Source organism: Myotis brandtii, unplaced genomic scaffold (assembly GCF_000412655.1).
Source record: "Myotis brandtii unplaced genomic scaffold, ASM41265v1 scaffold160, whole genome shotgun sequence".
NCBI classification, from domain to species: Eukaryota; Metazoa; Chordata; class Mammalia; order Chiroptera; family Vespertilionidae; genus Myotis; species Myotis brandtii.
The window spans coordinates 3,090,119-3,105,245 of NW_005355833.1; the positions used below are offsets into that span (position 1 = coordinate 3,090,119).

At 39.3% G+C, this 15,127-nt stretch overlaps 1 protein-coding gene across 4 annotated transcripts in view; it reads left to right on the plus strand.

Moving 5' to 3' along the window:
- The window catches only part of GLCE (glucuronic acid epimerase), an 82,805-nt gene extending 71,614 nt beyond the window's left edge, over window positions 1–11,191 (plus strand). For all 4 annotated transcript variants that reach the window (XM_014536313.1, XM_005862090.2, XM_014536312.1 and 1 more), the window contains 2 exons: window positions 2,204–2,449; window positions 7,397–11,191. In XM_014536313.1, coding sequence (XP_014391799.1) covers window positions 2,204–2,449; window positions 7,397–8,421 — 1,271 coding nt within the window. In that variant the 3' untranslated portion in view covers window positions 8,422–11,191. The remainder of the gene's footprint in view (window positions 1–2,203; window positions 2,450–7,396) is intronic.
- The last annotated feature ends 3,936 nt before the right edge of the window (window positions 11,192–15,127 follow it).

Sequence of the window (15,127 nt, forward strand, 5' to 3'; positions counted from 1 at the left end):
TGGAAGTGAGGGGGTGGGGGGCAGGGTCCCCTCAGCCCTGCCTGCACCCTCTCCAATCTGGGACACTTGGGGGATGTCCGACTGGTGGGCCTAAACCGGCAGTCGAACATCCCTCTCATAATCCTGGACCGCTGGCTCCTGATTGCTCACCTGCCTACCTGCCTGCCTGGTGGCCCCTACTTGCCCCCCACCCCCCGCCCCCCAGCCTTATTGCCCCTCACTGTCTCTGTGTGCCGGCATGATTGCTTCCAATTACCCCCTCCCTGCCAGCCTGGTTGCTCCTAACTGTCCCCCTGCCGGCCTGGTCACCCGTTACTGTCCCCCCTGCCAGCCTAGTCTCCCCCAACTGCCCCCCTGGCTGGCCTGGTCGCCCCACGCAGCCTGCTGTTCAGTCATTTGGTCGCCCCTCACTAACCCCCCTGCCGGCCTGGTCGCCCCACATAGCCTGCTGTTCGGTCATCCATCTGCTTGTTCGGTCGTGACAGCCCCTGGCTTTTTATATATTAGGATTAGCCAGGCATCATCTCTGGGTGGAGGTTTAAAGTCCTCATAACTAGACAATCCATAGATACCATGTTCTCTGAACTTATTCTGAACTCCTGTAATCTATTACATATTGTCTTTCAAATTTGGAGCAATGGAGATTCCTTATGATTATATTGGTGTCCAATTTGAATTTGTATTTCAAACCTAGGATTGATCAGAAAGCGAAATTGAATTTGACTTTTCATTTACTTATGATTTATTAACTTTAGAAATTTTCAGTTCTATTTACTAAACTTAGGGATTTTTTTTTACCTTTTCCTTTTATGCTTAGAAAGTCATTTGCCACACCATAATCAGCTGTTCCTCTGTATTTTCTCTAATAGTTTTATGGTTTTTGTTTTTTTACATTTAACTTTTTTAATCCAGCTAAGTTGGTTAATGTTTTGGTAAATGGTAAAAGGTAAGGTCTGTCTTTAGACTTTTTTCCTAACATGTATTAAATAATCTCCTCTTTTCCCCACTGATTCATGATGCTAGTTTTATCATTATACTAAAGTATTTTGGATACCAGAGTATGTTTCTGGCCTACTATTCCATTGATCAGTCTATCAGTTCTCATGCCAGTTGTATATTATAGTTATCAACCATCTTTAATGGACTGTATAAGCTTTCCTTTTATGAAGTGAAAATAATTCTGTTTGAATTTTAGAGAAAAAATATCTCCCCTTGGAGAAGGAATTCAGAAGTTAAAAAGCTTACTTGTAGCCTAGGTTTCTTCACCTCTGTGGCCCCTAGTTTCTTAAACTGTGTTGAAACTGTATCAGAGCACATATAGTTTTATAGGTTCCCAGTTTCTGCTGGGACTAGAACTACATACAGATAGGACTTTATGTCTCAACACATACCCCATGGTGCAACAATACAATAGTCTGTGCAATGTGGTGTGATTGTATTTCCCATGTAGGGAATTACTAAAATAAATAAAATACGGACACCAAGCATGTATAACTTTTCCTTAGAACTTTACAGGAGGATAATCTATTAATGAATTATTTCAAGAATCTGTTTAAACGTACCACTTTAATTTATTTTTAAAAATACTCCTTAAAAAAAAAATACTCCTTGTTCTCAAGAATTACCTTTTGACATGAAGGATATGAAAAAGCTTCGCAAGCTTGTTTATACTTTTAAGTTGCCTAATCTTAACTGGGTTCTTAAGTAAATGCTTTAACCATCAGATTATATACTTATGAGACCACATCTTAATATTGGAGGAGAGATGAGTATGTAATTAACTTGATTGTTAAGTATAAATGTTTAAGAAAATTTCAGGATTGACACTCTAGAATAAAACTATGATAACATTATCTACATGTATTTAAATTGTGCAAAACTTGAATGTTTGAAGCAGGATTATAAAACATAACATCTATAGCTATGAGCAGAAGTACCACTCATGAAAAGTCAGTTTAAAAGATAATCTACAACATTACATTGCTGCCTGTCAACAAATAATGAATGCGAGTAAATGAATGTTTAATTTTGTTTTTCCTATCTGGTTAATTTGGGTACTATTTTTTAGTAAGTATGAAAACTATATGAGGAAGCTCAAATTTTGCTGATAACTTTATATCCCCAGAAGTAAAACAGTGAAGAGTGGTGTTCAAACAAACTTATAAATGTATGGACATGATTATTTTGTTTCTCTATGTTATAGGTGTACCTTTATCTACACAATGGGGACCTCAAGGCTATTTCTACCCGATCCAAATTGCACAGTATGGGTTAAGTCATTATAGCAAGAATCTAACTGAGAAACCTCCTCATATAGAAGTATATGAAACAGCAGAAGATAGAGACAAAGCCAACAAGCCCAATGACTGGACCGTGCCAAAGGGCTGCTTTGTGGCTAGTGTGGCTGATAAGTCCAGATTCACCAACGTTAAACAGTTCATTGCTCCAGGTAAGTGATGTATTGTGTGACTGCTAATTTTATGTTGATTTATAGCATCTGATACTCTTTAAATTGTTTGTAAAAAAAACAACACACATTAGCAAACCTTTCATGTTATGTATATAAAGAAACAAATGGTGTCACTAAAGTAAAATCCCTAAAAAGGAACAGCTAAAAAATTCAAGGTTATAGAAGGCATATTTTCTGGGTGAAGAGCCAAGCCCTAGATTGAGTATTAAGATCCAGGTTACTGCGTGGTGTGCATCTCCTTCCAGGGATCTGTGTCCCACAAGAATGAAGATTTTTTGTGTATTTCAGTACAATATTCTTTAATTTTTAAACTATTTTGCATTAAGGTAGAAGTTTTACCTTATAGAAAGAACCAGCCTTTCCTTTGCATATTTTTACCAGTAGCTATTAAATTTTTTCAAGATAAGACAGCATTACCAACTAGGCCTGCTTCCCATATTGAATTTTGTTAATGTACTAAATTGTCTCAAATTTCATATAAAACCATTTCATTAATAAAATCATTTATAAAATCAAATTAACTTTATGCAACATTTTCCCTTTTACTAAGACAGTCTCATTAATTAGGATGTAATGCATTTTCCTCCACTAATCAATATCGATGAGAATTAATGAGTCCATTACTTAAAAAGACAATGAAATAATTTTAGTTAGCACCTCAGGCTTTACTTCTCTATGGGGAAATGTTGTCAAAAATAGAACTCATTCCTCCCTCCCACCAACCTTGCAGTCAGTAAATAGAAAGAGAAAAGGTTATAAGCCCTCTTCTGTATTCTCTCCTTGTCCTTTATTGATGACTATGTAATTCACAGACCTTGAAAGCCACAATACAAATCTACTCATTCTGGATGGCCTTAAGTAATGGATTTATGAGTTCTTAATGCAGTACAAATAATGGGTGACCTTTCGTTTTTATTCTGTGACTAGGACTTCTTTTCTCCTGTGGTATTCTGTGATATTCAGTACATAGAACATCTTTTCTTATTGTAAAACAGCAGGCTTAGCTGGGTGAGAAAGTATGTGGAAATGTTTAAGGATATTTAGCTTGTGATACCTAAGAGTTAATTTATTGCAGCAGGAAATGCTTGGACAAAGCAAAAGGATATTTGGTTTGGGGTGCACCAAAGGGGCTTATTTTTGCACTAATTACAAAATGTTGTCTGGATTAGGGTGGCAAACAGCAGCCCTCATCTTGATCTCTTCAAGTGCTGGAAGGTTTCTAGAGCAATCTTTTGAACTCTATCCTATTTAGAGCAATAGATTTCATGGTCCACTTTTGGATGCCCTGGATAATACAAAGATAGGTCCCCTCATACGAAATGAGGAACCCTCACTTTAGCCCTTCTTTCTTCAGCCGGTAGCTGGAGATAGAACTACTTCCTGATGTGGTTTTAAGCATGTGAAAAAGAGAACTCTGTGTGTGACAGTACCTCTGCAAGTAGGACAAAAGCTACTCACAGTTGGAACTCCCTGTTGGTGGTGGGAGTGTGCCAGCTGGGGATGGAGAGCTTGTTTTGATATCCTGGGTGTGCCTGGTGTTGCACTCAATACAAACGTTGGAGGGAGAGTGAGTGGAGTTACATGGGGGTTGTTGCTCAGAGCAAGAGAAAGAAATCCCAGAGGTGAGTCTGTTTATTAAGGCAGTAGTATAGGAGATGAGGCTTTTTAGAGGATATAGACCTCATGGGAGATAAATTCACAGAATCACTGTTGAGAAGAAATTGGGACTTGTACATAAAAGCATAGGTCTAGGTGAGATGAGGCTCTAGAGGACCAACGCCTGAATACTGTTGGCCTTTTATTTTTTATTTTTTGGCCTTGAATATTTTTGCCCTGAAAGGGACAAAATCATCTAGCAGAAAGAATTTATTAGATGCACCTGTAGCATATTTTTTTCTTGTTTTATTTGCTGAATAATATTTTGTTCCTCTTCCTGATTTTAAGATGGAATGAATTAAAACTTTATACCTGTCCTGCTCTATTAAATTAGTTTTTCTTTCCCAAAGCACTCTCTTTATTTCATTTCCACGGTATCATTTTTCCTCTCTCTATAGCATTCTTTCTCGGGCTTCTTGTGAGCTTCTCTTCTTCTACCGACCCTTATCTCTCAGTGGTCCTGGAGATTTTGAGTAAGGCCTCTTCTCATTCCACATAGTAAACCTGTTGATTAAATAAGTCGTAACAGTTTGTGTACTATGTGAAAATACTGATTTAAGACTACTCTTAAATGTTTATTATTCTTTGTTGCCCAAGTACATGTAAACACATACTAAAAATAGACACTTGTAGAGACTCCTCGGAATAACTGCTCAGAGAGGAGGGGTCGTGGATTTCAAGCAATTAGGAAATTTTCTATTACTAGATTTAAAGCACTATGGTTGCCACACCATAGTCAGTTCCATTTTCTACCATTCAGATCCTTCTCAGTACATCTATGAAATGAAATTAAAAATTATCTCATAAAATTGTTGTGAAGATTATGGTTGTTGGTAGATTGACTTAAATTAGAGATTGTGACTTCTCTGTATGGTGATGTTAGGTTTTAGGAAAGTTAGTAATGGTTTTTTTAAAAGGTTACATCCCATGACATCATTCATTGCTGAGTTCTTTGAACTAATCTGTTATATTGAGACATAAGGTGATTGACTAAACCATATCATTTCATTGGAATTTTATATATAAAGTGAAAATCAGAATATAATTCTGGGAGAAAAATGGGTACTTCGTTAGCTTCCTCCCATTTGGACTTCTAGAGATGGGCCATTGTTACCCACTTTGGTGAAAATGTATGTCATAGTTAGTACTCTTGTCTGATTAATGAGGCATTACCCTAAGAATGAAAAAAATAAGTAGCACTCAAGATAGTCTGCTTTGCTGAATATAATTTAACCTTGAGTAATTCATAAGTCAACAGAATCCTGTAGTGGTTCGGGGATATACTGAGCATCAGATTCCATTTTACTATTGATGCAGAAAAATGCTAGGTAAGAGAGAGATTGCATGTTGACATTTTCCAGATTAAATGGATTTTTACTGTATTAGAAGTATACTTTTGAAATCACTTTTTAAAAATATCACTCAAAGCCTGCATAAGTCTATCAAGATGTTCTCATTCTTAATTCAGTTTCCATAATTGTCCATCAAATGAAGTAATTAAGAGCCTTGGATTAATTATATCCACATTGGTAAAGTCCACTGTTGGGAGAGTTAATGATCAACTCAACATGCTAATACTCACCGAACTAATCACAGTGTATACATTATGCACTGTCATCAGCTCACATTTCTAATTTTTGCTCCCAGTTAAAGATTTCCTCAAGGACTCCTCAAAGCAGATCTGATTCTATGGCTATATATATATGAGAAATAACTCTTTCACTGATTATTCTCATGAGAATGCTACTTCCAATATCATTTCTTTCTCACAGTCTTTGAACTTGGGTTCAGGAATCCTAGTTTCTAGTCCCTACTCCACTACTTAGCATTTGGTTTTAGGCAAACCTTTTAACCTTGCAAAGCCTTCATATCTTCATCTCTAAAATGGTAATTCCTGCTCAGTAGATAGTAATGCCAGCCTCAGTAGATTATTGTAAGGACCAAATGAGATAATACATGTGAATGTGTTTTGAATATTTAAGCTCTATAAAGATCAAGATATTTACATTTACTGGTATCTTTAATATTATAAAATTTGTACGATATTTTCTGTTGTTTTTCTTGTTCTTGCTGCTGCTGCTGTCTGTTTTAATGTGCTCAGTTTCTTTGCTTGGTAGATCTAGCCCAGCAGTACACAGAAAGTCATCTTTCTGGGAGCCAGCCATCATTGCACTGTAAATATGCAGGAGAAATTTCCTATTTGATAATATGCCAAATTAAATAGTTTTTACTATTTATCAGCTTCTGAAGCCAGTGGCTTCAAAATAATAATAATAGTAATCACTGTCATTTTTTACTATGGTCCAAGCCAATATCTTTTTTTTTTTAATATATTTTTTTTTTATTTCAGAGAGAGGAAGGGAGAGGGTGAGAGATTTAGAAACATCAGTGATGAGAGAGGATCATCAAATGGCTGCCTCCTGCACACCCCACACGGGATCAAACCTGCAATCCAGGCATGTGCCCTGACCTGGACTCGAACTGTGACTTCCAGGTCCATTGGTTGACGCTCAACCACTGAGCAGCACCAGCGGGCCAAGCCACTATCTTTTTTAAATCCTTACAATTACTTTGCAGAGTAATATTATCTCTATTTAACATGTGAAGAAACTGAAACTCCAAGAGGTGTATTTATTGAACATCTCAAAGCTAGTAAGTGACAGTTTATACAAGGCTGTTTTTTGTTTGTTTGTTTGTTTTAACTCCAGAGCCTGTGCTTCTCCCTCTACCTCCCTCACTTTTTGTTGACTACATCATCCTATTCTTCCTTAATTACCAGAAATTTTATTCACAATTCCAGCAAATATCTGAAAACAACCTATCATTTTTAATATCAAATGAGATATTAGTAATTGAGAGCCAGACTAGACAACCTGGGTTCAGCTAGCTTTTGACTGTTTTTTTTCTTTTTGCAGAATGGGTATACTGAAATAGTCACTGATTATTGATCTGCTGGTATTTGAAAGGCAGTTTGATCAACAATACCTTAGCCATTGCTCTTATGTTATGTAACCATCTAATGTTAACCACACAGGCCAAAAGATAAAAGCTTTAGCCTGGTGCTCACAGCCATCATGGACTCACCAATCCTATCATTTGTGGTTAATTCAGTAAAAATAACAATAACAATAATAATGATGATCTGACACAAAATATTGAAGCATTAATTTTGTATGGTCAGTGGTTGTCAAGGATGAATTATAGTTAACTTTTAAACACAAAGAGGTTGCATTCTAATCAGTCTTTGTTGGTATATTTTATTCCCTACAGAGACCAGTGAAGGTGTATCTTTGCAACTGGGGAACACAAAAGATTTTATTATTTCATTTGACCTCAAGTTCTTGACAAACGGAAGTGTGTCCGTGGTTCTAGAGACTACAGAAAAGAACCAGCTCTTCACTGTGCATTATGTCTCCAATACCCAGCTGATTGCTTTTAAAGAAAGAGACATATACTACGGCATTGGGCCCAGGACTTCGTGGAGCACGGTTACCAGGGACCTGGTCACTGACCTCAGGAAAGGAGTGGGTCTTTCCAACACAAAAGCTGTCAAGCCAACCAAAATCATGCCCAAGAAGGTGGTCAGGTTAATTGCAAAAGGGAAAGGATTCCTTGATAACATTACTATCTCTACCACAGCCCACATGGCTGCATTCTTTGCTGCCAGTGACTGGCTGGTAAGGAACCAAGATGAGAAAGGTGGCTGGCCAATCATGGTAACCCGGAAGTTAGGGGAAGGGTTCAAGTCTTTAGAGCCAGGGTGGTACTCTGCCATGGCCCAAGGGCAAGCCATTTCTACGTTAGTCAGGGCCTATCTATTAACAAAAGACCACATATTCCTCAATTCAGCTTTAAGGGCAACAGCCCCTTACAAGTTTCTATCAGAGCAGCATGGAGTTAAAGCTGTGTTTATGAATAAACATGACTGGTATGAAGAGTATCCAACCACACCTAGCTCTTTTGTTTTAAATGGCTTTATGTATTCTTTAATTGGGCTGTATGACTTAAAAGAGACTGCAGGAGAAAAACTCGGGAAAGAAGCGAGGTCCCTGTATGAGCATGGCATGGAATCCCTGAAAGCCATGCTCCCCTTGTACGACACTGGCTCAGGAACCATCTATGACCTCCGGCACTTCATGCTTGGCATCGCCCCCAACCTGGCCCGCTGGGACTATCACACCACCCACATCAATCAGCTGCAGCTCCTCAGCACCATTGATGAGTCCCCAATCTTCAAAGAATTCGTCAAGAGGTGGAAAAGCTACCTTAAAGGCAGCAGGGCAAAGCACAACTAGAGCTCACAACCAAAAGCCTATTTCAGTCTCTGCTGTACACAGAAACTACGGGCCCTGCCAGCAGCGCAGAGGCACCTGTGGAAAGGTCGGAGACTAGGTTTCTGTGGATGACATCAAAGTGATACATGATCCTTAAAACCAGTCTCCTGAGATAACGGCATTCCATGGGATGGGTGTTTAGAATTGTAGGTGGCATTCAGAGCAGGAAAGTGTTTAGTCAGGGGGCTGAACAGAGATGTGTAACCTTGCCTTGCTTATCACCCTGTACAGTTCCACAGGTAGCCCAGTCCCTCTTAGTTTGGGAAAATAAATGTAAGTAGCTGTTACTGGCCAACTGGCTATCACTTACCTGAAAACTTAGTATGGGGTGCTTTTAAAATGTGATTATTTATGTTTATGTTGAAAGCAGACTTTTAAAAAAATAATGTGCTGTAATACAGTGAATATTTACCTGTAGCCTGAATAGTGGACTGTGTGCAACTTTTTTAAATGATGTGTGTGTTTTTTTCTATAGATTAACTTCTTGGGGGCAAATGAGCATTTGTTGCTTTTGTTCAATTTGTTATATATGGAGAATATTTTGAATTTCTGGTTTTCTTGATGTGTAAATTAAAACACAGTCGGTGTTCAGGCTTCACAGTTATGTAATGTAAGCACAACTAAAATGAAACGTGTTGACTGCACAAGAAATTACAAAAATATTATGTTTTATGAAACTTGATCTACAATCAGTAAAGGTTTGATAATCAGACTATCCCTCCCCAATCTCCATTGTGATTGGTTTCTTTTGTTGTTATCTAGAATTTTCTATTTCAATTCAGACTACACACAAGAGTTTTTTCTATTTGGGGGGACATTTTTGGTTCATTATTTAGGAAATTTTATTATATATAAACCTAAATTTGGAAAGGAGCTAGTAATTCTAATAAGTCCACATCTTTAGGATTTTTTCCCCCTTAAGAAAAAATACTAGATTAGATATTACATACAAGAATCACAGAAGGGGTTTTTTCCTACTTAGATCATTCTTGGTCAACTTTTGAAATCATTGACTGCGCATCACTGTTTTTCCTTTGCAATTTTAATTTTAAATTATTTAAGCTCTTGGATAGAAGTGATGTTACTGCATTTATTGTATATGTAATCAGACTTTATTTGGCTTTTATATCTCACTATACCCTTATATGCCTATAGGTTTCTTACCCCACATACCCTGGGCAGTGTCTGCTGTAGGGCTTCAAGCATTAGGTCAGAACCAAAGGAGGTTGATTTTTCTGTCTTTTGTTTTAATGTCTGACAGTACACTAAATCAGTACTATAACTTAGACAGATTGGAATATGAGACCCCACACTTTCAGGGGTCACCACAAACAGTGCAGTTTATCGGTGACCTGTATTAAATGCACATCACAACTCTGTTTTACCCACAACAAAACAGTTGTGGGTTATTAGTTTTCCCCATAGCTTTTGACCTTTGTAGTTCTTCTATATTAGATGTCTTAACAAGAACATCTGAATGCCTTCATTTTTAATTTCAGTGCTCAAAAATAAATGTTCTCCAATCCGGGAACCCTTTTTACTTCATTGTATTTGTTAATATATTAGAACAGTCCAGACTGCCTTGTGTTTGCATACTGGTACTTCAGATTAAGGGAATCAACAAAAACAATATGGTACTGCTTCTGTGACAAATATCAGTGCCTTAACAATGTGTCTGTCCTTTTCCACTGAAAAAGGAGAGGCATTTTGATCTAGAAATGGCATTGCTATTTCATTGCTGTTGGTTTCACACTGCCTTCCACATTGCAACAGCAACTGGATTTTTCTTGTGATCCCAGAATTTTCTAAGAGAGTGAGTTGAACCTATAGCAGCACCATCAGTACAAACTATTGGTTCTCAAACTTCACGATGTCTCAGAACCACCTGGGAACCCACTGAAATACAGATTCCAGATATTCAGTAAATCTGCCTGTGAACCATGGTAACCTGCATTTTTAACAAGCATTCAGGTGATTCTGATGCAGGTGATCTGGGGGCATACATGGAGGAACACTGCCCAAGACCATCCATTGCACTTTTGTTCCTAAACACCTATGGAGTTTTCTAGGGTTTTTAATCATGAAAAATGTTTACTTACTCTGTGCTTAGAGAGAATGGGGAAGGTGTTTTGAAGTTTTATTTTGTTTCTTTAAATTTGTCTTTGTTTCAAGATTATGGGTATTAGTTTACACTTATCTTGAGTTAGCTTTGATGTTAAGTTGAATCTATTGCCACTTCAGTTTTGAAACCAGCCAAAAGTTTCAGATAAAGGTCAAGTTTGACCCTTTAGCAGTTACTGTACATAAAGGCTTCATCCAAAAACCATCCAGTGTATGTGAGCAAATACAAAAAAAAATGACACACAAGCACAACTCTCGAGATGTGGCAGTCCTTTTTCTTTGTCGCTGTACAAACTTCCACTGAAAGCTGCTATCCGCATCCTCCTTGTAATTGTTTTTCTTGTTTTTCCTCCATCGTACATGTGGGTTATATACCATGTGTTAAATATGCAATAAAGTGTTTACTGGATGCCCTTCTGAAGGGTAGTCCTTTGTAAAGCTGTACAGACTTTGCAGTTTAAGCACAATGTGCACATGTTAGTTTTATATACAGCAAACTTGATTTTTTGCAGATGGAAAGGTATTTTGTTTCTATACAAAGTAAATGGATTGTGCTGAATGTAAAGCTGCTTTATAAAATTGTAAAATAAAGTTTTTATCCTAAAAGGAATGTACCTGGATATTTCTCTTTCATCTCTGATTATTCTAAGATTATTTTATCCCAGCAAGCAGATTTCTGACCATCGTTTTCTGTTCAGCCTGTGACAACTAGTCAGGCAACAAATGCTCATTATAAGGTATATCAGGCCCTTTAAGACAATATGGGGAGGAGAATATCACATGGGCCTTAACCAGGAGGGTTAGTCTATAGGGAGTACACAGTGTCCACAAATCAGTTTCAGAGAAAGAAAAAAAAAAAAGTTGAACTGTGTGGTCAGTCAAAAAAGGCGTTATGGAGGAGATAGAGCCTAAGCAGGGCCTTCAGGCGCCTTAACCAGAGGGTTAGTCTATAGGGAGTACACAGTGTCCACAAATCAGTTTCAGAGAAAGAAAAAAAAAAGTTGAACTGTGTGGTCAGTCAAAAAAGGCGTTATGGAGGAGATAGAGCCTAAGCAGGGCCTTCAGGCCCAGGTACCAGGTGAAAGAAGAGGATCAAATAACACAATCAAAACCAGAGTGCCATGCTGGCTGTGAGGATGCCCTTTCCAAGCTAAGTCAGCTGATAACTGTTTCTGTCTGATTTAGATTTATTGGAAAGTTGGCCCTTCCTATGTTTTTTGTAGTTGTGTCTCCTGCAGAACAATAAGCATTACTTAATCCCTCCCTTCTTCTCAGAGAGTAATAAGTGATCTAGGCTCCCAAATACATACAAAATCATAGACTAGTCTGGCTTCATGTTATGTTTCAATGCACATTAGGTTTTTTGTTATGAACGCTGCATTTATATAATGGAATTCCAATTGATCACCAATCAGCTTTCTCCAGCTGATGGATGCACAGATTTTGACAGGCTGCTAATCCACATTCTTGGCCTCTCTTCCTTCTCTGTCATCCTCAGCTGGGAAACAGTCATAAGGGGGCAAGTAGTTCTTGGTCTGGATGAGGTCTCAGGCTGTTCTTGCTTTGATTTTGCTCTTTGTAGCTAAATGGTTAATATATTAGCCATTCTTCTGTAGCCACTGAAAGCCACTTATCTGTCTCCCCATTGCCCTTGAGAGGGGACAGACCCTCCGTGCCACGGAGGACTTCCTCCAGTCTGTTGAGCTCTCCTTTCCTGAGAACGCCTTCTTCGTATTCGTGGGACTCTGGCGGCCACTGTGTGCTATGAGACCTGCCTCTTCTGGGCATGACGGTTAGACCGGAGTGAGTCCCTCACTCAGGGTGGGCCAGTGAGTCTCTTCCCCAGGAATCCGGAGTTGGAATGGATAACTGAAGAAGATACACAGTGAAAAAGAAGGGAATCTTGGCAGTGCTCCAGGCGCTGGGTCCAGTGCATTTCAGAGGCCAGCAGCATTTCCTCTGGTTCCATGAGATACACTGTCCCTTTAGGACACATTCCTCTGTGTGCTAAGTTGGCTGGATTTGATTTCTGTTGTTTATAACTAATGAACCCTAACTAATAACTGTCTCCATTATAGAGAAAAATATAATGTAAGTCCTGTATATTCCTCCAGTCTGGACCCACTGTATTTGCTAGGGCTGCCATAACAACATACCACAGACTGGGTGGCTTAAGCCACGGAAATTTATTTTCTCACCATTCCGGAGGCTGAAAGTCCAAAATCAAGGTGTCAGAAGGTTTGGTTTCTTCGAGGCCTCTTTCCTTGGGTTGCAGATGGCCACTGTCTTCCTGTGTCCTCTCTATGTTGTCTTTGTCCTAAACTCTTCTTAGAAGGACATCAGTCATACTGAAGTAGGGCCTCATTTTACCTTCATTACCTCGTAAAGGTCCTGTCTCTAAATATAGTCACAGTCTTAGATCGTAGGAGTTGGGGTTTCAACCTGGATTTGGGGGGACACAATTCAGCCCATAAACCACTAGTCACTCTCAAGTGCACAGAAACTTGTTGATAACCAGTTAAGGCCAAAAGTCAGAGATCTTTGGGGACCATTGGGTGGGCAGAGATCTTGACTTGGGACTCAGGCCCTGACCGGTTTGGCTCAGTGGATAGAGTGTCGGCCTTCGGACCGAAGGGTCCCAGGTTCGATTCCAGCCAAGGGCACATACCTGGGTTTCGGGCTCGATCCCCAGTGGGGGGCGTGCAGGAGGCAGCCAATCAATGATTCTCATCAGTAATGTTTCTATTTCTCTCTCCCTCTTCCTTCCTCTCTGAAATCAATAAAGAAATATATTTTTAAAAAATAAACTTGGGACTCAGGAGCCAGGGCTCCCTGGCTCTGCCATTGTAGCATCAGGACCTTTCTCCACTCCATGGGCTTCCCTTGCCTCATCACACAGTCCAGCAGGAGAGAACTAATGGATCTTAAACTTTTCTTTATAAACTAACAAAAGGTAACCTTTAAACTTAAGCAGTGGTGTTAAAATTATATAAAAGCACCAACATTAGCCACTAGATTTTTATTCTTCCTACCATGTGCCATTTCCGTGAGTCCATTCTGAATATAGAACTTGAGGTGTTAAAAATGTAGAGAGATACAAAGCATATAAAAATAGCAAGTTGTGAGATTTGTTTAATGACAATTTTTAAAGTCTCAAGTCTGCATTATTGTAACTTACAGACACTTAATAATAGAGGGATAAAAGATTGATTTTCATCATGCCAACTCATTAAGGATGTCAGGTTGAAAATGGATGTGAGTGTAGATGTTGCATTGGTGGTGAAATTGTTTGCTGCTCACTTTCTGATGAAACGAGATACATTTACCATCTGGTAGGCATGATTGGTAACTTGTGTGTGTGCGCGCTGCACTTCCTGAATGGTAAGCAGCAGCAACACCGTGTAATTCTGCTCATCCTTTCCCAGGAATAGACGGATTTTGTGAAATGACAGGACTGCAAAGCAAACCATTGAGGAGCAGTAGCAAAGAGACAGCAAAAGGGGCAGAAAAAGGCCCTGTGAAGGATCAGAAACAGAGCAGCCCAGGAACAATGGTAAGCGTAGTTTAGACTGGATATTACTAAGCAACCCCAAGCTCACTGCAGCTAAGGTTACCACCTGGACTTTGTGCTGTTCTCCTCAGCACCTAGTGAAATCACCGAGATAAGCATGGCCGTCCCCTTTCCGTTTAGAAAACCTAGTAAAGGGTGTTAATCCCTGGAGACTAGAGAAGGCAGTAAATCCGGGGTGGGGTGGGGTGGGGAGTCTTGGCAAAAAGGGCATGATTTTATTTTGATGCCTGTTATTCTCTCTCCTTTTCAACACCAGTGAAATTAAATCTGTGCAGTTCAATTGAATATGGAGTGGGCGGCCCCAAACTAATTCTCAAATCCCATCAACCGTGTGGCAAGGTAATCCGGGCGAGTATATCTTCTCAACTCCGGCAGGTAACCCAGAGAGACACTGCTTCATCTGGAGATATCCACCACAAGATATCACCCGGCAACTTCCTATGAGTTTGAATAAATATTCAGAATTCTTAGTGTCTGGGTAGAGCACACTATGGTTCTGGATTGGGGCTGCTTTGTTCAGGAATAGGGAGAGGGAACAAGCGCCTTTGCAGGCGCTCCCCGAACTAAATCTCATTTACAACTCACGCCTCGAATCCAGACTCTGGAGGTAGAAAAGGAAACACTGTTTAAGTAACTTGCTCCAGGTCATGCAATTCTTTCCATTAAATACTTCTTGAGCACCAGTCATGGGCTACCTACGAGACAGAAAAGGTGAGAAGACCCCCTTCTTGCTCCAGTCACAGCCTGGAGCGCTCTTCCTCTGGGAGGCTTTGGGTAGCCTTCCCTTTCCAAAATCAAAGACCAAGGAAATGGTGTTATTACAGCAAAATGACCGAGTGCCCACAGTCAAGCTCTTGCAAAAGGACTCCACATGAATTCTTTCTAATTTTGGAAATGTGATGTGAACTTTACAGATGGAAGAATAAACTTGAAGAAGTTAAACAACTTGCCAGAGGTCATTCAAGCCAAGGTCTG